The sequence below is a fragment of the Panthera pardus genome, unplaced genomic scaffold (genome assembly GCF_024362965.1).
Source record: "Panthera pardus isolate Hobbes unplaced genomic scaffold, ASM2436296v1 HiC_scaffold_10, whole genome shotgun sequence".
NCBI lineage: Eukaryota > Metazoa > Chordata > Mammalia > Carnivora > Felidae > Panthera > Panthera pardus.
This window is the reverse complement of record NW_026526655.1, coordinates 20861109-20884125: the sequence shown is the minus strand read 5'-3', so window position 1 is coordinate 20884125 and position 23017 is coordinate 20861109. Positions and strand designations below refer to the sequence as shown.

The 23017-nt window shown below is 47.7% G+C and overlaps 1 protein-coding gene across 1 annotated transcript in view; it reads left to right on the top strand.

The window, feature by feature from the left end:
- Nucleotides 1-23017, top strand: part of SMARCAL1 (SWI/SNF related, matrix associated, actin dependent regulator of chromatin, subfamily a like 1) — a 53471-nt gene that overhangs the window by 6607 nt on the left and 23847 nt on the right. Inside the window, exons 5-10 of the mRNA XM_019446051.2 lie at nt 818-1051; nt 3181-3231; nt 8092-8278; nt 11496-11646; nt 13239-13397; nt 16506-16571. Of these exons, the coding sequence (XP_019301596.1) occupies nt 818-1051; nt 3181-3231; nt 8092-8278; nt 11496-11646; nt 13239-13397; nt 16506-16571 (848 nt within the window). The remainder of the gene's footprint in view (nt 1-817; nt 1052-3180; nt 3232-8091; nt 8279-11495; nt 11647-13238; nt 13398-16505; nt 16572-23017) is intronic.

Here is a 23017-nt window from a genome sequence, read left to right as displayed (position 1 = left end):
GAGAGCCAGGGAGGGGCAGAGAGAGAGAGAGAATCCCGAACAGTGTGGAGCCGGATGCAGGGCTTAAACCCACAAATTGCGAGATCATGACCTGAGCTGAAATCAAGAGTCAGATGCTCAACCTTCTGAGCCACCCAGGCGCTTTTTTTTTTTTTTTTAATCTTGCAAATTTGATGAGTAAAAATGGCTCTTTATTTCTCTGATTATATGTGACGTCGAACACTTCCCCAGATGTTAGTCATTTCTCCCCTCTTTTGAGTTCGTTAGTGAGCTCTACTCACATTTCTTGCAAAAATCTTTATTTGGTAGTTTTGCCTTTCAATTCCATTTGGTTTTTTCGACAGTTTAGTTTTATATAGTCAAATCTGTTAATCTATAAGATGCATCTGTAACAGATAAAATAAGGTTTGAAACTGTGTTTTTGAACTGATGGTTCTGTGTCTCTTTCCCTGGTTCTCCAAGCAGTAGCAGAGCAGTGACCTGGGGGTCGGGTGAAGGGCGTGATTTCTGGGTGTTGACCTCAGTGGCTTCTGTGACACAGCAACAGAAGTTCTCTAATAAGGTCACACATCTTGGTGAGATCCCTCCTCCCCCTGTTCATTTGTGTGTTTTTTAATTTGAACACTTAAGGAGCAGAGGTTCCATTCAGTAACCCTGCAGTTCCCAACGCCCCAGTGAAAGCACGCTCACAAGCCTTCCTAATCTAACCAAGCTGTTTCTCGAGTCCCGCCCCTGCCCTTCTCCTTTGCCCGTCCGAGCACCCCCAGGGTGCTGTGAAAGTCATGCACCTTGTCACATATGTCCTTTTCTTCCGCAGTGAAAGCAGCCCAGAGCCTCCCCTCCGTCACCCTGCAGCCTTTGGAAGGGGCCGAGGACAGCAGGGAGTTGCCCTCTGCTGATGGTGTAGCCCAGGCCCGCCTGCCTTCAGCTCCCTCCCTTGCCTTTGTCAAAGGGCGATGCGTGCTCATCTCCCGGGCCCGCTTTGAGGCAGACATCGGCTACTCTGAACATCTGACTGCAGTGTTTAAGCAGATGGATTCCAGAAATTACGGCAAGTACTTGGCTTCCGCCTGATTCCCAGGATGCATGGTGGTCCGTGTTCTCACACAAGTTGTTTTTCTCTGTTTGAATATTCAGAAGTGATTTTTGTCCCTAGGAGAGCTCGAAAAACGGGCATATGCCATAAAAATAAATGCCCTGGGGTAGACGGAGTCAGTGGTTGTCCAACTTGAGCGTGCATCCAAACCACCTGGGGGGCTTGGTGACACAGATTGCCAGGCCCCGCTCCCAGAATAAACACTGATGCCTGGTTCCCAGCTGCAGATACTGATTTAACTGTTGCGAGCTGGGGCCTGGGCATTGGTATTTGTAGAAGTCTAATAATCAGCCGGAATTGAACACTGCTGGCCAAAGCAGAGCATTTGTGCTTCAGTTTTTCTGAAGCTCTTCAAAAGGTGCCCCATGAGAACACGGGGCAGAAGTTAGTTTTAAGAATTCTGCACTACCGGGTTTCATTCTCAGCTTGGGCTTTTATGTGGCTGTTATGGATCAATATTTCCCATCCTTGATATGGTTTTAGTCTTTTCCGTAGGTGAGTAAGAAAGCAAACCTTTGAAACCTCATGCCTTTGAGACATCATGTTTAGGCAATCTTATGGAAGAAGCCTCTATAGAATTACTTGCTCAGTGAGCTTTCATCAGGGTTTGGGGCTCCTTCCGGAGAAGGGTGATGCCAGCTATTACTGTTTTATTCCTTGGGTGGATCGAGTTTTAACTCGCAAGGGCAGCCTGCTGAGTGGGATTTGGGTGAGATGTGCCGGGGCCTGTCCTGAGACCAGATGAGCCACTGACACGAGGTCCAGGGTTCTTTGCCTTCCAGGCTCCCTTGGATTTTCGACTTCAGTTTGGAGTAGGCTGCCCTTAAAAGGCCAGTACAGAAGGCCTGTGTGTATTCCACAAAGAGTGACCTTTGAAATCACACCAAATAGATACGGTCTGCTGTTTTGGAAATGTAACAGCTAAAGTATTGGCACCCAGTCCTGCCCACGCTCAGACATCTAGAAACCGTGAGTGGATTTTTTTTTTTTTTTTTTTTTTTTTTTTGCCGTCACTGCTATTCACAGACTTCCCTGTTTGCTGCTCTGCCAGTGTCCGGGTCACGCTGTTGTCACGAAGAGTGTCCTGTTCTATTCCCACGGTGGGAGTAGCCTGTCTGCCTTTGGTCTGTCAGATTATACCGGGGCCACCTTGCTTTTTGTTCAGAAACTGACTCCCTATGTTTATGCAGCTTGTTCCCTAACCACCTTGCTTTCTCAGGTTGGTCATACGGAGAAGAGTTCATGTCTGCCGTCCAGAAGGCATTTATCTGCAACTATGTAGCTTTCATGATTTTCTCAGAAGGTAGCTCGGTAGGGGAGCCTCTCTAAGAACTTAGCTACGGTTGGGTAGTGAGACACTCCCCTTCTTGGTTAGTACTGTGTGTGGTGTGTACTATGCCAATCAGTGGATGGCATCATACTAATAACAACAATAATAATTTATAGTTACTAGCTTTCTTTTGAGTGCTTATTGTTTGCCAGGCACAGTTTCATAAGCATTTAATACTTAAATCTCATGTAATCCTCCTGAAAATCCTGTGAGGCAAGAGCTGTAGTGTCCTCACTTTTCAGGTGCGGAAACTGAGGCACAGAGGTGTTACATAATTTTCCCAAGGTCACACAGCTAGGAAGCGGCAGAACTGGGATTTGAACTGGTGTTTGACCGCTCTGACCCCGGTACCCAGCTTATAGGGTAGTGAGGAGCATGTGAACCTCTTGATACTATGCCTGGCTTAAAGTAAGCACCGGATAAGTGTAAGCTACTGTAATTATCCCCATCTTGGAAATTCAGGGCCTTTCTGACCTGTCAGGCCATGCCCGGTCACGTATCACCGTAGGACCCTTTATCACCCCCTTAACAACGCAGTATTATTGCCACATCGGTTTGTCTTTCCTCCCTGAATTCTGTGAAAGCCATGAGGGCAGGTGCTCCTTGCCTCTGTGTCCCCACTGGCGGGCACAGGACCAGCCACCTCATCCTGGCTTCCTGGAGATTTATGAAACCAGGGAATGAACGAATAAGTGCAGTGACGTCGCAGAAGGGCAGGCTGTCACGTTGGCTTGTGTGTTTCTTGTCATTGCAGATGCCAAGACCAGGAGGTGGAGCTTTCTCTTGGAAGAGCACAATAAATTAAGTGAGATGCCTGCCTTGCTTGTTTCATATCATGCTGTTGTTAAGCTTTAATTATCTGCCTTAAATTTAACATATTTTTAAAGAGCACCACCCCCCCCCCCCCAACCCCTGCCTGTGGTAAGTTCACCTGCTTGTGCCCAGGACATGTGAAGGTGAAGATGGTCCCAGGCAGCCACACCCCGTCTGCTGAGATGGTGGCTTTGGGGCAGCTCGGGCAAACACAGGACCTCTTCTTCCATCTGAGTGCGGCCATGCTAGTCAAGTTCCTGAGGCCCGTGCAACTTCCTACTCATCACAGAAGTGTTAGATGTGGACTTTGGGAATCAGCTGAGCTGGGTTTGCTTTGTGCAGATGGAAGCCACTGTAGATTCCCTCTAAGAAAGGCTCTCGGTTTGCTATGAGAACCAGATGATCAATGAAGGTTGCAGGGTCTAGGTGGCTGTGGGCTTTGTAGCACGCGTAGCATTTAATAAGCCCTTGGAAACTGACTGAGGGAAGGGATGTGTGTACAGGTATCAGTATAAGAAGGAGAAGCCAGTTTGGGCTTACCATTTTTCCTCTCTGTGCTCTGCATGGGTCGGGCAGTAAATTCTAGTGTGCCTGAGAAAGGGGGGACATGGGCATAGCTCAGCCTGCCCTGGAGCGCCCATCTGTCACCCAGCTTCCAAGCTGCACACTCCTGCAGTGGGTCTGTGGCTGGCGCCACTTAGGTTCCTCCTGCTTGGCCCCCTGAGGACTTGGCTGGGCCTCTGAGCCAGTGCTGGTCCCAGTCAGGCCAGGAGAGACATGATCCAGGGGGCAGCTCTGAGTCATTGGCCATCTTGCCCACCAGCCCAGGACTTTCAAGAAGAGGGAGAAGCTGGGTTTCTTCTCTCTGTCTCCTCCTCAAGCGACTGACTAGGTGACATCAGGTAGAGAATTCAACATTCTGGGTCTCCTCTGTCCTTTCAGTGAAAAAAAGGGGTCTTTACTCTGTTTCTATCCTACTGACAGAAGTTAAATAGAAGAGAAGTGTTTCTGATTCCTTGTGGAAGGACTTGCAGCAAACCCAAGGTTAAGTGTGACTGTGATGGGGTCCTTATTTAGCACCAGCAAACACTGGCTGACATGGCGAGGGTGACCGATGTCGAGCTGAGGCCCTGTGGCTGCGGCTTTCTGGAACTTGTGGTTCAGAGTGAACTATTTGGCCAAAGCTAAATTTTTGATAAGCAGTGGGAGTGAGTGTTTCCCTCTTGCCCCTTTGTTTTTCAACCGCAGGAAGGCATATAATTATGTTAGCTATAAAGGCTTTGATTTTTACGGACCAACACGAAGCAGGAAATGTACGGCCTTAGCGGAGGAATGTAATGGAAAACCATGTCTCGTGACTCCTGTAACATTATGTAATGGTTCCAAATCTTGTGTGTGCTGTAGACTCTTTGAAATACCTGAGGAACACGATGGATTCTTCACCCAGAAAAATGCACATCCTGGCCACACGTGAAATTTTGCATTTCACGTTAATAATTCCGCAGATCTTAAGAATTCTAGTGTTAGGGCTCAGATTGCTGTGTTACATGCTATCTTGTCATTACAGCGACTGGTGGAAGAGAAGACTGATTCTACACATTTCATAGATTGCAAAAATCTTGGACCCAGAGAAAGGAGGAAACAGTTGTCTTCCTCATTGGGAGCGTTGTAGGCTTACAGTCAAGCCAGTGACAGAAGTCAGACCACGCTGGTGATCTCGAGGTTGTAGCATGACCCGTTTGGAAATGTAGATACCAGCACCGTGAATAAGAGGCTGAGGAGACAAGGCTCTTCAGAATACCCCAGTTTAGCTCTCATTTTGTTGACAGACTGCAGACCTGGGGCCTCTCCTCCACCCCTAGCCCTCGTTCCTCCTGTGTGAAGTTAGGTTCCTGGCCCTGAGCTACCGAGCGTGTGCATTTGAAACTCATTAAGAAATGACAGTAAGACCTCCTGAGTGCATGAATGCTTATTGATGACATGGTGACAGTTATTTTCTCCAGATAACGGTGAATCTAAGAGCTTTCCTTCTCCCTCTTTTCTAAGTGACTTGAGGCCTTTCGCCCACGGTGAAATTGGCATAAGGCCTTTTGTTTTCGCCCGGCTGTCACAGTCCAGAAGGGCTCTGCATCCCCCTCACTGATCTTGTCTTGTCAGCTGCTATTTGAAAACACTAACATCTCTCTGCTCTGTGGCTCAGTAGCATTCTGCCGAAGAGCAATTTTACAGAAACGATTTCTAGATGACTCATGAAGCCAGACAGCACATTCCTGTCATCTTCCAGCACCTGGAAAGGACATTAGTGACTTGGGGGGCTGTCTCAGAAACTTACCCACTTGGCTGAACCAGCAGCGTAGGACCATGGAGGCAGTAGCTGGTGGGAGACCGAGTGGAGGTTGCTTTTTCCTCTTGAACGGCTGGGAGAACATAATGCTTACAAAGCACCACATTTCACACCGGCCGGGTCGTCATCCTTTTCTTAGCTTCCATCAGGTATTTGAGCACCGGCGGTCACCAGGATTAAAATAAAAATGGTTTCTGAAAGCACACGGAGTGCTCAGTCTCCTGAAGTGTGCACAAATCAGCATGTGCAGATTTAATTTGGAGGCATAAAATGTATTTCTCTGTCAGTAGGGGAAGTCTCTTTTATATTAAAGCCATCAACCTTACCTAATTTCTTATCATGGTGATTCTGTTCACGCAAACGGTTTCTAGAAATAACTGGTACGTACATTTAGTGAGAGATGGAAATGGATTTAAATATATTGAGACTACAGAGCAATTTAAGGTAGCAGTCGGATGGCTCAGCCCTCCATCTTGAGATCAATACTTACAATGGTAGCCACTTGATGATGTGGCAGAACACTTGGAATACCTCATAAGGATGTTAAGAAAAGACGTGACCACGTGGCACACAGAACCAACAACCTTAGAATTTCCAGTACTACTGGGTAGAAATGAAATACACCCAGTTTCTTATTTGGTTCCCTTTACCAGGTTCCTGAAGACAGTTAGCCCCTTGGTGGGTTACTGTGACTCCCAAGGTGCCTGTGAGAAGGGAAAGGACGAAGAGCAACAGAAGATCCGCAGACAGGAGTTACTCTTCTAATTAGATTTTTCAAAGGACAATGATAAGAGGGAAGGCCATCTCGAAAGCCTCAACCCATAGGACAGCAGGCTGTGATGAGTAGATTGCTGATAATTCCTCCACCAGTGACGTCTAGGTCTATCGTCTTTGGTGTTTAACTTGTCTCTCTCCCACCCCCAGAATTATCTGTTTTGTTTGTACCCCTGGTTTATTCTTTTTCTGTTTCTCTCTTAAATAAAGGAGCTTTTTTTTCCTTCCCTCTTAATTTTAAAATCGGGTGAGGCTAAATTCTCTCAAAAAGCAAAACCATTGAAATTAATTTCCTTTCGTTTCTTGTAGGTCCCAAGTAATTTTTCCCACTTGGGGTAATGGCTCTGACTGGAAGGAGAGATTTCCCTGTCTGTTATATAGGGGTCTGGAACCAGCACACTTGGAAGGAAAGTAAAGACCCCTAAATACAAGCTTTAATTGAAAGAGTCAGAGTAATAGTCACTCTTAGGAACGGTTTAGACTCTGAACTTGGCAGAGGTTGGTAAACTTTTTTTGTAAAGGGCCAGATAGTAAATATTTTAGGCTTTGTGGGCTATATGGTCTCCCATCTACTTGATTTTGTCATTGTGGCAAGCAGGCAGACAGTTGTCGTGTCTATGTTCCAGTAACACTTTATCTACAAAAGCAGACAGGCTGGTTTGGCCCGCAGGTCTAAGCTTGCCAACCTACTTTAGAGGTGCTCTCAGGTCACCTCCAAACCAAGGAACTTGGTCGTCTGCTTCACCATTGACGTCACTGCTGTAAAGCTCACCTCTCTCAAGGGGAGATCGGTATTCTGTCTTACGGAAAGGGTCTCAAGTGTGCAGGGCCATTTGTATTTTTATAAGTTGGTGGACTCAGCGTGACTCTGCCCTTTGTCATTGCTATTGTTGTTGTTTATAAATAGCCCTACTGTCCTCCTGATCTTTCTTGGAAACACCTAACAGCTTCTCTGCACAGAGCACAGTGCTTCCTTGCCTATCAACAGCAGATAACTTAGAGTTCTCAATTTCTCAAACATCAAAACCCAAATAAAACAAGAAGAGGGGTGCCTGGGTGGCTCAGTCAGTTAAGCATCCGACTCTTGATTTCGACTTAGGTCATGATCTCACAGTTCATGAGTTTGAGCCTTGCGTCAGGCTCTGCCCTAACAGAGCGGAGCCTACTTGGAATTCTCTCTGTCTCTCTGTCTCTGTCTCTGTCTCTGTCTCTCTGCCCATCCCCTGCTCTCGCACTTTCTCTCTCTAGATAAATAAATAAACTTAAAAAAAAAAGAGAATGGAAATGACAAGATTTATTCATTCTATATCTTGCTTTTTCATGGGTCTTTCTGGGCTGATTTTTAAGAATGTGGGTCCTTATTTGAGTGGGAATACTAAGAGAATTGTTTTAAATTACTTTAGGTTAAAAAAAAAAAAAGAAAGAAAGGAGAGTCACAGAAACATTTGCAATTCTTCCGAGTATCTGTGTAGTGTAGAAAATCAATTTGGCATTAGTGACTGCCCTCTTATTTGCAGAAACTAAGGGATAGAGAGGGAAAACCAGTTCTCTAGCCTTATGGACTTGCTCAGGATGTGACCGTCATCCCGCGGGTTTCTCTCCGGTTATGTTTTTGAGAAAACGGCATGTGCCAGAATTCCAGCCACCGAGCTCTGTATTTTGAAGCGCCCTCCCTGTCCTTAGCTCTCATGGGCATTAGCGCTTCCATTCATACCCTTCTGTGCTCCTTTCTAGTTGCACAAGTGCGCTGCCTTCCACAAGTTCAGCTGGATCCTCTGCCCAAGACGCTCACCCTGGCTTTCGCTTCACAGCTGGAGAAGACGTCTCCATGTGTCCCAGAAACCATCCCTGAGGCAGACCTTTCTGGAGTGGACTCCAAGCTCGTGTCCAGTCTGCTGCCCTTCCAGAGAGTGGGAGTCAAGTAGGTTCTTGGTCTTCGTCTTGCTTGGACTCCATCACTTAGTACAAATGGGGTTCAGATGCTTCTTCTCTTAGGAACACTCATCTTTCATGGACGTCTAGGAGCAGCTAGGCATTAACCAGCCAGGTGTGCGGTCAGCAAAGCCTGATTATAACCATTGATTGTAAATTCTGTGAGTTGATCAGGACTCTGGATCGCAGGTGTGCAGATACCCAACAAGGAGAGAGATTTCTCAGTGCGTGGAGTAGACAACCAAGGGTCTCCAAAGATCCCATCACACCTCCCTGTCTCACTCTCGGCTCGGCTCTCTCCTCAGTTTGCTTTGTTCTCAGCCAGGTGTTCCTCGGGTGTGGCGGCCAGGGCTGCCTCGCACTTCTGGCTTGCACCCGTCAGCTCAGCGACCCAGCGGAAGCACCTCTTTTCTGGTGGGCCTGACACTGAAGGGCCTGAAATCCGGTGCTGATGCCAGAACCAGTCACTGTGCCCTGGGGGCTGGGGAGTCTTGTTGGTGAGAATGGATGACAGGCCCTGGAGCCAGCTGGTAGGGCCTGCCCCACCTGAGTTACTTGGATTGAGCGGAAGGTGGTTTTCCAAAAGAAAGTCAGGGTGTTCTTATTATAGACAGAAAAAAAAGATAAGCCCACATCGTGACCTGTCCTGTGTTCTAGAGCTGCTTGGGAGGACCAAGTGGCAGGTTTGAACTTGCCTTCTAGTGAAGAGAATGGAGGTCATAGAGAGGAAAAAGGCAGTCCTCATGGCCATCCAGAAGACAGCAGGAGCTACCTCTGCCATTCGGTGGTGTGGCTGGGGATATAGCCCCGTGCAGAGGAAGAGAGGAAATCGTGGCGCTGGCAAACAGGACGGCCTGTCCACACGCAGTCCACTCGTGAGGTTTTGGCAAACGCGTGGCCACTGTTTCTGATGGGATTTTGTTCTGTGATTTGGGCCCAGTCCCGCCTCCCTGCATTCCCACGGCCCCAGCTCTACTCACACCCTTTCCCTCGTTTTTCCCTCCAGTTCCATCTGTCACGGATAACACGCTCTGCACAGCTCCGTCTTGCTTGAGAGCCTGCCCACCCCCACCCCTGGGCAGCATCTGTCTTCAGTATCCCAGTTCTCCTGGGCTCCGTTAGAGATCGGGGCCTACGTGGCACCTGCCGGCCCGGCCAGTTAACCTCGTCACCGCCGAGGGGTGTGACGCGCCTGAACGGGAGCCTGGCCGGCAGCTTCCACCTTTTTCACTATGGCTCTGACACTGCTAAACCGAAAGGCTAATGAAACTGCTAAAGCTGCACTTGCAGCCTTTCTTCAGAGCTCCTCAGTTAAATCCAGATTTTAACTTGCATTCTCTAAAGAGGGGGAATTTGGTGTTGAGGGAGCAGGGCTGTCGGTTCCATGTTGTTTTGTAAGAACTACAGTGAGAGCGCCCTTAAACGTATGGAGCAAAGTCTCCTAGGTAGGTACCAGCTTCCTCTAATATCTGAATGGTCCCTTTTAACAGATGAGGGAGTTGAGACCCAGCAAGTCATGTGCCCGAGGTCACTCAGCTTCCAAGAGTGGACTCGGGGCTGACACGCATGTTTTGTGACGATGTCGTGGCATGTTTTCTGTTAGACTGCGCTCCTGTTGTGGCCGCAACACAAGGCCCTCCGTGCTTTGTTGCTCACCTGCCCCTGTCCGCCCTGGCCATCATTTGTGTAAATCAAAAAGTAAGGGAGAAAATGAGTCTTTTCACACTTACCTCCCCACCTGGTCCGTGGGGAGAGTTGATCCTGGAAACAGGCTAGAAGATTTCTCTAAGGCCAGTGTGCCAAGGAGAGGCTGGGTCTGTTGGACAAGTGAGGCGGCAGTGTGCTGGGCTCCCTTCCTTGTCACTGAAGGCGTATGGTGGTCACGGCCCTGGGGATGAAGGGGGGGTACACACACACACACACACACACACACACACACACACCCCGGCTGGGCCGCTGTGGCCTCTGGGCGATGAGGACGGTGCTGTCACATGCCATGAGTAGCCTGCCCACCTCACCCCCCGTGGATGCACTGCTTGCTTCTCTGCCTTTGCTGAGCACTGGCTTCCCCAGGGCACCAACGCTACTTTCTGGCAACTCAAAAGGCCCCTTGCCAGCCATACCCGCTGCTGACCACGGGGGCTACGCGCTGCCTTGGCTGTGAGAAGGAAAGAAAAAGAGCTAGTTGATGGGCTTATTATCAGGTTTCTGAGCAAAAAAAAAAAAGATCAGTTTTCCAGGAATTCACAGGAAAGAGGGCTGCTGTTTGGAGCAGGAGACCAGACATCTGGCACTTGGGATCCGTTTTGCTTTTCACTGATTCATCTTGTGAGCCAAGCAAGTCATTTTTCTTCTGTTCGTCTTGATTATTTTTCCCTTTTTGAGGAGTAGCAGTTACAAGAGAAACACTTCCTCAGCACTTAGGATGGATGGTGCCAGGCACTGTTTTCAGTGCTTTAGACAGTAGCTCTGTCAAAGCCCGGCAACGGCCTCTGGGGTGGGTCCTTTCATGCCCGTCTCACGGCTGAGGCGTGAGGAGATTGGGTAACTGGCGTGAGGGTACCCAGCTGCGAAGCGGTGGAACCGGGCGGCCCCCCAGGCCAGTCTGGCCCCCCGGACGCTGGAACACGCCCCGATGCACACAGCGTTAGCAGGGGTTGTCACGCTGGAGGGCGGAGGGGCTGCGGCGGCTCCTGGTGGACAAGCTGCTGAGGCTGCTGCTCCCTGATAGACACCCCGGCTCCATCCTCCCCACGGCCTGTCCTCCTCTTCTCCAGTGTCCTGTCTCTGCCGGCTCCTTCCCTTTGCCCCTGTGCATAAACGTCCTCTCTGACCTTGAGAAAGCCTAATTTCAATGCCATCGTCTCTTCTTCCTTTCCCTTCTAGGCAGACCTTTCACGTGAGAGGCGTCCCTCCTGGCCCCTCTTTAGGGGCTGGTTCCCAGGATCCTTCTGGCCACTCCCCCAGGTCTCGCCTGCACTGGGCTGAGGGGCCGCCTGTCCTGGAAATTTTCTTCCTTGGCTTCCATGATGCGCTTATCCTCTAGAGCCCCTCCCTGCCTTTTGACCCCCATTTCACATTTTCCCTATTTTGAGTCTTCACTGTTATCATTGATTATAACTGAATCATTGTTATAATATAATATATAACTATATATATAGTTATAGATAATGCCACGCCACTGTCCTTCCCGCATCTGCTTTCAGTTTTGCCATAGCGAAAAGAGGCCGCCTGCTGCTTGCTGACGACATGGGCCTGGGGAAGACCATCCAAGCCATCTGTATCGCGGCCTTTTATCGGAAGGAGTGGCCGCTCCTGGTGGTGGTGCCGTCTTCGGTGCGCTTCACGTGGGAGCAGGTCAGTTCCCTTTGTGTTGTGATTCTAACACCGAAGCGTCCTCAGTGTTAAAGCAGTCGAGTGACAGTTGGGGACAGGGCCCGGGAGCTTTCAAGATCCTGTCTCAGCTGAGGGAGGAAGGGAGAGGAGATGGCCTTCTGAGGCCAGGCTTATGATTTTTCTGAATGAGAATCAGGTTGTACCTTTCCAAAGCTAGCCAAGGAGCCGTGAGCTCAGACGTGGACGCGTTGCCTCAGTCTGGCAGCAGACTCTTCCCCAGTACGTCCTGTGCCCCTGCCGGTAACACCTTTCACCTGCCCCACACTTCAGCTCAAAATGGTTACCTCCTCATCCCGAGGCAGCCGTGTGCAGTGGACGCAGTAGATGTCAACCCCGTTTACGGATGACAAAACTGAATCTCAGTGAGGTGAAGCAGCGTGCTCACTGGTGATGGGAGCATTACAGGACCGTGAAGCCGCGTCTCCTGAGGTCAGAGTTCTTGCACCCTGCCGAAGGTGATGTGAGCAGGATGTCCGTGTCGACCAGGTACCATTATGGCCGAGGGAGCCGACACGAGCTCGTCTTCCATAAATCTAGGGATCAGAGTGCTTCCAGTAAAGGAATAAACACCCAGACAAGCAAACTTGGTGGAGAATGAAGAGCTCATTGACCATCAGTGGCTTTTCCCAGCTCTCTGCTACTCATGGCAGCTGTCAGCCTCGTCACACGCCGGCTTCTGACTCAGCCCCACTGTGAGCCACTTGTGGAGAAGAGGCGACTCTGCCCGTAGCGCTCAGCCCGGTGCACAGACGTGCCCTTCCAGCTGAAGAGAAAGCAAAACTTTAAAAATGTGCATCGAAACAATACCTTTTTATCCCTGTCCCTATGACCTGAATCTGCCGCTGCCTCTAGAAACTAACAATTCAGCACGTATTTATTTGGTGCGTGTTAGATTCCCACAGCACCCTCAGAAATGCTGAAAGAAAGAACCAGGTGGTCACTTGGTTGTGAGCAGAAGCGAAAGTAGACAAAGAAGCAGCACTTGCCATCACAGCAGTGTCAGCCCCGGATGCCAGGGGAGCTCCCAGACACCAGCCGCTGACACGGAGGCTGCTGGGGGCCTCCCATTGGTTGCAGGCAGTGGCTTTGGCCAGAGATGGCAAGATTTCTGGAGAGAGCAGGTGACAAGTATTTTTGTCATTATCGGTGTCTTTGGTATATACCAGCATCTGGTAAGACTTCCTTTACAAAATTCCTCATTGAAAGAGTCACATTCTTTCCCTGCAGAAACCTGCCATCTAGTTAGAGGTTGAAGGGATGGAATCCGCAGACCGCATAGTGACTGCCAATGATATTTGCATACTAAGGAAGGCAGTGTCCCGTTAGTAGAAAGTGAAGGAGCGGACGGTTAAGAGGGCAGCGGAGGTGTTTGCTGTTCATGGGCCCAAGGGTGCCAGCAAATGCAGAAGGGTGTGGAGAGAAAGGCACTGAGTTTGTTTCTCGGGAGCGTTAACATTGTCCCTTGGGGGGGTGCTATTGATGGGTCGGCTGGGGCCTCAGCTGACGGCTGCCGGCCGGGTCTCCCAGGCTCCATTCTCCCCTCTCATCCCCAGGCCTTCCTTCGGTGGCTGCCGTCTCTGAGCCCAGACCGCATCAATGTCGTGGTGACCGGCAAGGACCGCCTGACAGCTGGCTTGGTCAACATTGTCAGCTTTGACCTTCTGAGCAAGTTAGAAAAACAGCTAAAAACCCCTTTTAAAGTTGTCATCATCGTAAGTGACTTGGCAAAGTCTTTAAGTACTTTCTCTCTGGGGAAACTTTCTCTTAAAAGCTCCAAGAACTTTGATGCCTGTGTTCTACGGGAGCCTCCCTCTGTTTCTAAGAGAATAGAAATCACTGTCTTTATTTTGTGGGAAACTGACATTTTATTCATCTCAAATAGCAGTCCTCAACCCTAGCTGCATATTAGAATCTCCTGGGGCGCTTTTTGAAAAGTGTCATTTACTAGGCCTGAACTGGGGGTTTGCAGCCCATCTCTCCAACACGAAGTCATGGACAGGGGCTGCTGGTGCGGACAACAAGGGCGTGTACCTTCATGTGGCGGCCTCTTGTCCGGGTGGCTTAGGCACACGGTCCAAACAGCTAATAAGGTTTTTTCCAGCCAGTATAAAGACCCTCCCTCCCCCACCTCAAAAAGTACAGCTGACCCTTGAACCACATGGGTTTGAATGCATGGACCCACTTATGGGCACATTTTTTTTGAAAAGTTCAGTCCAGTACTGTAAACGTCTTTTCTCTTCCTTGTGATTTCCTTAATACTTTTTCTCTGGATTACTTTGTTGTAAGAATTCATCATATAATCCTGTACCATACTAAGTATGTGCTAATCGACTGTATGTTACCGGTAAGGCTTCTGGATGAGTAAAGGTTTGGGGGAGTCCAAAGTAAACACTGACTTTTGACTTTACAAGGCGGGGGGCGGGAGGGGACGGGGGCAGTTAGTGCCCCTAATCCCTGTGTTGTTCGAGGGCCACCTATACTTTTTCCTCAGGTTTGTTGTTTTTTGAGTAGGCTTTACTCAAGTTCTGTGCACAGATGTGACAGCACATCTTTCAGTCACTGGCTTTCCTTGTTTACATGCTTCACGTACTCCGTAAGGAAAGTCTAGAGAGACCTGGTGCCGGCTACCTGTCAGAACCCCGTGTGTTCACATGGCTCACAACTAAAGATTATGAAAAGGTGTGCAGTCCCCATCCCCCATCCAGGTAGCCACTAACAGACATGCAGGGCCGAAGACCGCAGCAGATGGTTTTCAATGGAAGCTTACCCTTGTTTATCCTCTTCGTGAAAGAGGGACACCCAGTGCCTCCGGACCATATGAAAGAGTCTTCTTTATTCAAACGTGTGAATTTTAAAGCCAGTGGTATTTTCCTTCTCTTAAACATAGAATTCTCTGACAGTGGCTTCCCAAATTTTGATGCTCAAAATGTGTAGTGCATATCTCATCTAGAAGGAGAGAAAGGGATGAGTTTTTAGGAGGCCCAGAAAAGTCAGCAAATCGCAGTAGAGCCTGTGGGTTTCTCGACATGGGGCTGGCTGTCATGGGAGGCTCGTTCATCCGCGTGTCCAGCCAACAGCTGAGCACGAGCTCCACGGCCCGCACGGTGCTGTGCCCTGGGGGTGTGGAGGGAGGAGAGTCAGCCCCGTTCTCTAAGATACCATAGTCCAGTAGGACAGACAGACACATACGCACACGGATCATTATAGTACATTTTAGTGCTTTCATAGATGTGTGAGCCAAGTATTGTGGGAACTCAGAGAAGAGAAGAAGAAGGCATAGTTGCTGACCTCGGGCATCTATTATCATGATTTGGGCGTGAGAACCATACTATGGCCTTAGCTCAAGCAAACTTAAATGGTTATATCTTTTTGTAAAAGTTTATTTATTTCGAGGCAGAACAAGACAGTGTGCAATCGGGGGGGACAGAGGGGGAGAGAGAAGCTGTCAGCACAGAGCCTGACATGGGGCTCGATCTCACAAACCGTGAGATCATGACCTGAGCTGATCAAGAGTTGGATGCTTAACCCACTGAGCCACCCAAGTGCCCCAAATGTTTATATCTTCTCATAGCTGTCAGGGCAATGAGTCTTCGAGGGAGTCCTTTCTGGTTTGGCACAAATTTGGGTGTGGCTTTGAAAAAATGGTAGCATACCTGTAAAATGAAAACATGAAAAGAAGAATCCTAGGATGATGGTGACGGTTCTACAATGTGTAGGAAGAATAATGCCTTCATCTCCTGCGGGTTACCCTGTGTCAGGTACTTTATGTGTAACTGCCGATCTTCCCAGTGGCTCCTAAGGCAGATGTTCTCTCCATTTCAGCCCTAATGGAACCGACAGTGAAAGTGGTTACATGATTTGCCCACAGGCATGAAGCCAGCAAGATGGGGTGTCATTGATCAAAGCTGGACTGCATCTGGCTTTAGAATTCATGTTTTTCTGCTTCTGGCTCAACACTTAGCCTGCCATATGGTTTTTGGCAAGCCACTTACCACCAGTGTTGGTTTGTCTTCAGTTATTTAAGAGCCCTGTCTTCTGATTTCAGAGAAATGTTGTAAGAGGGAATAAAGTGTCAACTCTAAGATGTTACACTTCTTCGGAGAGTTCAGATAGAAGCCATTCCTTGGGGTTAGAGTGGTGGTACATGTTAGCCCACTGCTTAAAGGGTCTTTTCCTTCCCTGTCCTCTGTACTTTCTGCTGTTTCTCTCTATAAATCCCTTTTTCTTGGCTGTCATATGCATTCGTCATCACACCATATGAATATTACAGCCCAGCTTTCTGGGAACAGATACTGTGACATTTGTGGGTTCACCTTATACTCCCCTCCACTGTGCTTTTGAGGTCCATTTCGGTTTATCATAGCTGCAATGGAACAGGAGGTTTCTCACATCACCTCTAGAGATAGAGCCAGGATCCCCCCCCGTGTCCCCATCATAGTGTGGCCGACAACCACCGAGTGCTTACTAAGTTAGCTGGCAGGACTGTTCTGTGTGTCAGCTCATTAAGACTTACAGCAACCTGATAAGTTAGGTAGTGGTATTTTACCCATTTTATTGATAGAGAAACTGTAGAGAGGTCTGTTGGTTGCTCAGGTACATAGCGAGTGATTTGAATATGTACCAAAATAGAAACTTCCCCTCAAAATACTAAGAATGTATTAGTTACAAATTTGGGTTTAGAAAATATGACAGGGACTCATGATCGGTTATGGTTGAACAAGAAACCGCTAGGGGAGGCATCCTCAGTGCAACGCCATGCCAGGTCAAGCTTAACGCAAGCCCTGTCTCCATCCGCTCAGGATTTGGCTGTTTCTTTTCAGGATGAATCTCACTTCCTCAAGAACATTAAGACAGCCCGCTGTCGCGCAGCTATGCCCATCCTCAAGGTGAGTCCTGCTGAGAATAGACTTGAGGCTGGAGCCCACCCAGCGCAGAGGTCCTGCTGTATCTTGCTCAGGCTTGCAGGGGGGTCCAAGGAGAGCAGGGGCTGTAAGTCCAGGGCCAGGGGCTCTGGGCCGTGGACGTGACTTACGTTGACCGGAGCTATCACCGTGTAGGGCTTCAGTGCCAGACTCGGTGTTCTTCCTGACGTCCTGCTAAGGAACTGGCGCCTGGCGCAGTCACCTCTGTCTCTCAGAGATGAAGTCCTGTTGAAGGTCACAGGCTGGATGGGGACTGCATTTTGGGTGCTCCTCGGGCTCCCGGACGAGGCAGAGGGGAGCTGCCAGCATCGTGTCCTCTGAACAGCTCAGGAGAAGCTTCCTGTCTTCTAAGCCACTTGTGGGGGCCTGGCTCTCATGGTGCTAGGAACCAAGGGAGAGGAGTCATACAGACTTGGAACCGGGCCATCAGGGATCAGCAGGAAGCATTGGCAAACCCGAGTCATGCCCAGAAGCTGGTGCTCTTTCCTGGGGTCACCCTAAGCCTTTTTTGTTAGCGAGACGGGCAGCCATGCACACCCCTTTCTGTGGCCTACACGGGGGCGTGAGTGCTTTGGCTGGTTGAGCCTTGGCTTCAGAGCAGGTGGGGGTGTGGATTTAGTGGAGCTTCGGGTCTTTACCTGGATGTGTTCTATTCTGACATGAATTCAACCTGTGCCACGTTTCACCTGGCACACACTTCCATGTCTGTGGTTTGTGTCCAGACTCTCCCGACCCCAGACGGTGGCAAGGCCCCCAAATTTCCTTCCTTCTTTTTGTGGGGAGCTTTTTCTTAATATTGGGGGACAATACCACAATTAGGAAGGTAGCTTTTTCCTCTCCTAAGGTAGAAATCTCTCACAGATGACTTTGGGAGAATCTACTTTGGTTTATGTAGACTGAGCAGACAAAAGTACATGTTTATCTTGTGCTTTATTAAAGCAGCCTTGGTGTTGTGCCAGCACTTTAAACCTGCAGCTTTCATTGCTTAAAAGAAGCTTTAAGTTGTACCTAAACTAGGGAAAACAAATATGCTAAGTGTTGCTGGGGCTTATTAACATTTGAAAATTCACTTAATTTTTTCAACTCCCCCTGAAGCACAGCCGTCTACTCATTTCAAGTTTTATTTTGCTTTCTTTTGTTTTAGGAATAACAAGTAATATGATACATCTTCCAAAGCAGGATTATGTCATATGCTCCAAACTTAAAATAAAAGTCCTTTAATTAAAAACCTTGATCCTCTGCTCATGTAACCTATAAATATTTATGGACACACTTAAATGAAACTTTTTTCCCAGAGTGGTGACCCTTCTTTTAGGAGGCTTTAATATGTTCTCTTTTGCAAAATGTTACCAGATCTTCGTACTGTGGTTCCAGTATTATAGTCATACCTAAAAGTAAATGTGTACCCTTGATTGTTTAGGCCAAAGAAATGGCACAGTAGATCGGGTATATCATTAAAGGTATAGTTGGGGAGCTTCTGAGCAGCCATCTTGTTAATGCAGTCATTGCCCGGCCGGGAAAGCTGGACTGCATCCTTGTTTCCGAAATATATGCTTCTGAGCCAGACCTTTTAAAGCAGCATTTATATCTTTAATATCGTGGGTATATTTCAATTGATATATTTGAGACAAATGTTTTAGCAGTTAACTAGCATAGATTACTCTGCACTTGCTGTACAACTTGGATGTGTTAACACTTTAAGACAGGACCCACAAACATAGCCTGCTGTTTATGAAGGTGTCCTGAATCCACTCTCGTACATAACATTGAGTTCACAGGGTTCCGGACCTGTGAGTGGAGGTGGGGCTGAGGCATTCTGCCTCAAACCTTTCATCTCTCCGCTGTGTTTTCGTCTAGATCAGAGTTTCTCAGCCTTGGCACCATTGACACTGTGGGCTGGATCGTTCTTTGTTGTGCAGGGCTGTCCTGTGTGCTGTAGGAAGTGTAGCCCCGTCCCCGGCCTCCACCCACTAAGTGTCAGTAGTACCCCCCAGTGGTGACAACCAAAATTGTCTCCAGATATTGCCAAACGTGCTCTGGGGGGCAAATCACTCCTCCCCATCTCTGTTGAGAACCACTGATCTAGGTACTCCAAGGAGATGAATCTAAGTATTTTTGGAACAAGAGGAGAGTTGGGAGAAGTAAAATATGCCCTTGAAAAGCCATGTCAGGGGCTAATCTGGTACCACTTGGTTGTTCCTCCAACTTGCGCACCTCCTAGAACTATATTCTGATGATTTCAAGACATGTTCAGCAAATGTGCATGGTGGGGTGATTAGGTTATGCCATCCAGTGTGTGAGATGGCCAGGCCAGATCACATCCTGGAAATGCAGGTTTCATAAATGGTGACGGCAGACACAGGGCGCGTGTGGTTGAGGTTGTAGGAAACTGGTGTCGTCCCCTGGGAAGTGTGACGTCTTTCTTCTCCTACAGCACTATTTGTTTGGGCTACTAAAGAAAGGTATTCTGTTTTTATGTATACATGCATGAAAGTAGGCAAGACAGAAAGCTATGAAGAACAAAATTCAGATCCCCTTTATTCCTTCCAATGGAGAAAACCACCAGTAACAGCTTGGTTATTTTTCCAACATGGCAGTTGGAGAGCAGGGTCATCATTTTTAATGGCTCTAGAGCATCATGTTGTGTGGACGCGTCCCGTAATTTAACCCTTAGTGTTGGATGTTGTTTTGCTCTTATGAATAATTTTGCAAGCGAGCACCATCCGCGTCTTTCCAGCTTGCACACCTCGACCCCATTAGGACAGATGTCTACACGCAGAATTGCTGGGTCAGAATTTCACCTTTTGATAGATGCCTCTGATGTCCCATGTGGCCAAGCATGACTGTCTCTACTCCCACTCAGCCTGAACCGCACAGTCTTTCCCACAAGACTCTGGCCCTCATGGTTGTCAGTCTCTTTCTTTTGTGCAACGAGGTACGTGTTTGAGTCTTCCTTAGTGGTGTTTGGTTTATAGTGCTTCTTACTGTCAAACCAGTGTTAGGTGATTTCAGTAGAGAGAAAAAGCCCTCAGAATCCCCACCGTCCTTTCCTAATAAATACCTGTGTTTCTTTTTGTGTGAATAGAGCCTCTTTTACAAATCACTGTTGATTGGTTAGATGAAATGAGAGTAGTGGTCTAAAATGGATGAGCCTTTTCTTTTTCCATCCTCATTAAGTGTGTGTAAATAGATGATATATTCAGAAGGGTGTACAGTGAAAAACGACTCTGTCCCCCCTCTGGGCCCCTGACCCCTTGATCTGTGTCTGCAAAGGCAGCCCAGGTTACCAGATTCTCACGTTTACTTCTAAAATGTAGTCTATGCCCGGTGAGTATGTGCATCCGGGTTTTCTTCATTCCTTCTTAGAGTGTTCTACAACCACTCCTTTGCCCCTGTCTTTTTTCTCTTAATAGTGTACCTCAGAAACTGTCCCGCCTCATTTCAGATGACACAAGCTCATTGTTACAAATACTGTTTTTGGTTGTACGACTCTTCCATAATACATGTCATCTGTTCCGTTTTGATGGGGTTGTAGCCAGGCTTTGGCCATCTTTTCATACGATATACAAGCAGGTGGTAGAAAACCCAGTCCCGCCACATCGACAAGAGACGGCTCTTTGCCCCTCTCAGCCCGAAGGGAGAGTGGTGTCCGTTGGAAGGTGTGCTGTCCCAGTTGACGAGGCTGCAGGAGGAGTCCCTTGCGGTCCTGCTGTTCTGGTATGAATTCTCTCAATTGCAGCACAGAATCAGAAATGAAATTATTGGAATCTAGTACTTAAGGTAAAACAGACTTTTTTCTGGAGGAAAAAACATGCTTAGTATTTAATTTGAGCATGTGTGTTATATTAGTGATACCTATACCCAGGCATGCCTTGAAGGTCAAAACAACAGAACTTTAATTAGCTATAATTATAACGTTTAATGTTTTCTTGTACATTTTGGTGTTTTTGAACTGCTGTAGTCATGTTCTTCCTTGTTTCTGTTCTTACCTCAGAATGAGTTGCCTTTTACATGGCATCAGAATTTTATTAATATCGAAGCAGTGATGCTCGCCTGCCTTGAAGGCTCTGTGGTTGTCATGCAGATCAGTTTAGTGTTGGTGGTGGTGTTCAGACTTGTGACTGGAGCTGTGTCTCTTTTGGGGAAGAGGCTAAAACCTAGAAGGGAACCATTTTATATGAAATATGCTGAGCCGACCAGAGACTGAGGCCATTTACGAGGCATCACTAAGTGGTAGGGATCACTGCTGGTCCCTGGGGTGGCCCTTGGTCAACAGGGGCGTAATTATGCTCTTTGTCTTGGTTTGGCCTTGCGTGTCATGGAGAGCAGGGGGACGAACAGAACCTCGATCTGCTCGGATTCCAGTCACTGGATTTCTCCTGAAGATTGGGGTTTCCCTCTTGTTCTCAGGATTTAGATTTAACTACAGATGTTGACTCTTTGGTTGTTTCTTGGGTAGTGACAATGATCCTGCGTTTGTTCTTGATCTGTGTACTTTTAGTCACATGTCCCCAAACTGTGTTTGCCTCTCTCCTTATTTTTGAAGATTCTATAATGACTTCTACACTCTTGACAGCATAGCTCCAGTGTCCGTGCCACATAGAGCTTGTGTGTAACAGGACACTTGGGTAGCGTGGGCTTGACCTGCTTTTGGATGTCACCAGCCTTCTCACGTTGTACTTCTAAATCTCAGGGGACTCCACCTATGGCCTGAACTTTATTTAGAGTACCATCAGGAATAACACTTGGCAAGAACTTTGGGCTTTGGGAAGCATGACTTTCTCCCCAGTCTGGAGCCTTGGTGAAGTGTGTTTTAACTGGTCAGAATAATTCAGTAAAGCAAGTTATTAGCTCAGTTGGAAAAAAAAAAAAAAAAAAAAGAGGTAATGATAGAAAGCGAGAAAGAATTCCCAGGCTGCGTCTTGTACGAACATACAATTTTGGTTCTTATCTTTGCAACATAACATTCTCTTAGCTCATATTTAAAAATCTATGTGAAAAAAGAAACCTGTGTGTAGGTTATGCACTGTGAGTCAGATTGGGTTCTCCTTGGCAAATTACATATATTAACTTGTCCTGCCAGCAACCTGTTCCACAGGGCTGACCTGATGACCTTGACCCATGAGGAAACTAAACCTGCCTTTGAAGGTCATCTGCCTCCCCCCTACCCCCAAGCATCTGTTCCTGTGAATCACATGATCTCTAGCGGATACCACATAGAAATTATCTTTTTACACCGCTCCCTTGCGGATTTCTTGGGTACTGCTTTCTGTGCTTAGCCACAGGGGTTAACTGTAAAGTATTCAGCTTAGTGTTGATGGATGTAATTTTATACATTTATATTTTCTTAAGTTGGAAGTTCTCCGCAGTGGACGGTGACGTACAAATCATGCACAGCTGGGCAGGATGACAGGCTGCACGGGTGACAGTCATGATGGCACCACCGTGTTGGGGCTGAGCAGGGAGCAGGCTAAATCATTCCAGAAAAGATAAGACGCTGTTCTGGCTTCTTTTCAGAGCTGGTCTTTTTCTTTTTCTTTTTCCATAATGCTGCCTCTGCTTTTTAAACACCCACAAACGTCCATTTACAGCGGTTTCATCAGCCCTAGTCAAGGCAGCGTATGGGATAACGGTCTCCAGATTAACACTGTCCTGGAGTGATTTTCCATCACCTGGTTTGTGAGCTGCCCCTCCCCAGGCACCAACAGCAACGTGGGGAATAGGTTTAGGATGATAGGCTGATTTTCTCTTCTTGATAAGGCTTCTCATTTTCCCCGTTTCATTGAAATGGTCTTGAGCCAAGGCAAGCAGTGCTACAGACGTCATTCAAGAAGCTCATTGTTATTTTAATGAGTCTGCATTAAACCGCGCAGGAAATTAGAAGGCTGGGTAATTGAACTGTGGAAAATTATAGCTGGAGAAATTCATAGCTCTCCTGTCATAATGGAATTAGGTATTGGCGGTCGCTGAGAGGGCAGAAGTGCATCTTGAGAGTTGTATATATTGTATATTTATAAAGAAACATTTTTCTTCCCTCTGTTGCACCTTTATTTATTTATTTTTATGAGGCAGCATATCCATTTGAAAACCTAATTTCCTCTCCTAGGTGATTTACTGCGTGCGATTGCCTTACACTCCTGTTGTTAACTCAAGGTTACAGTGGTTAACAAGGTGTTTCTAGACAACTGAGCTCCGTGGTAGGCTTCCTTCCCAGAGCTGAAATGGATTTTACCTCCAGTAATTTTTGGCCATTCCCTCCCCTAATATAGCAGCGAGTGTCTCCTTTTCTATTCTCCCCTCTTTCCCATCTTAATACGACGTGGTACATTTCGGTTTGATCACCTTCGGGTCAGGTTGGTGTCAGGATGGTGGGGAACTTGGAGCTCATCGTTGGCGTAGACCATTTATTT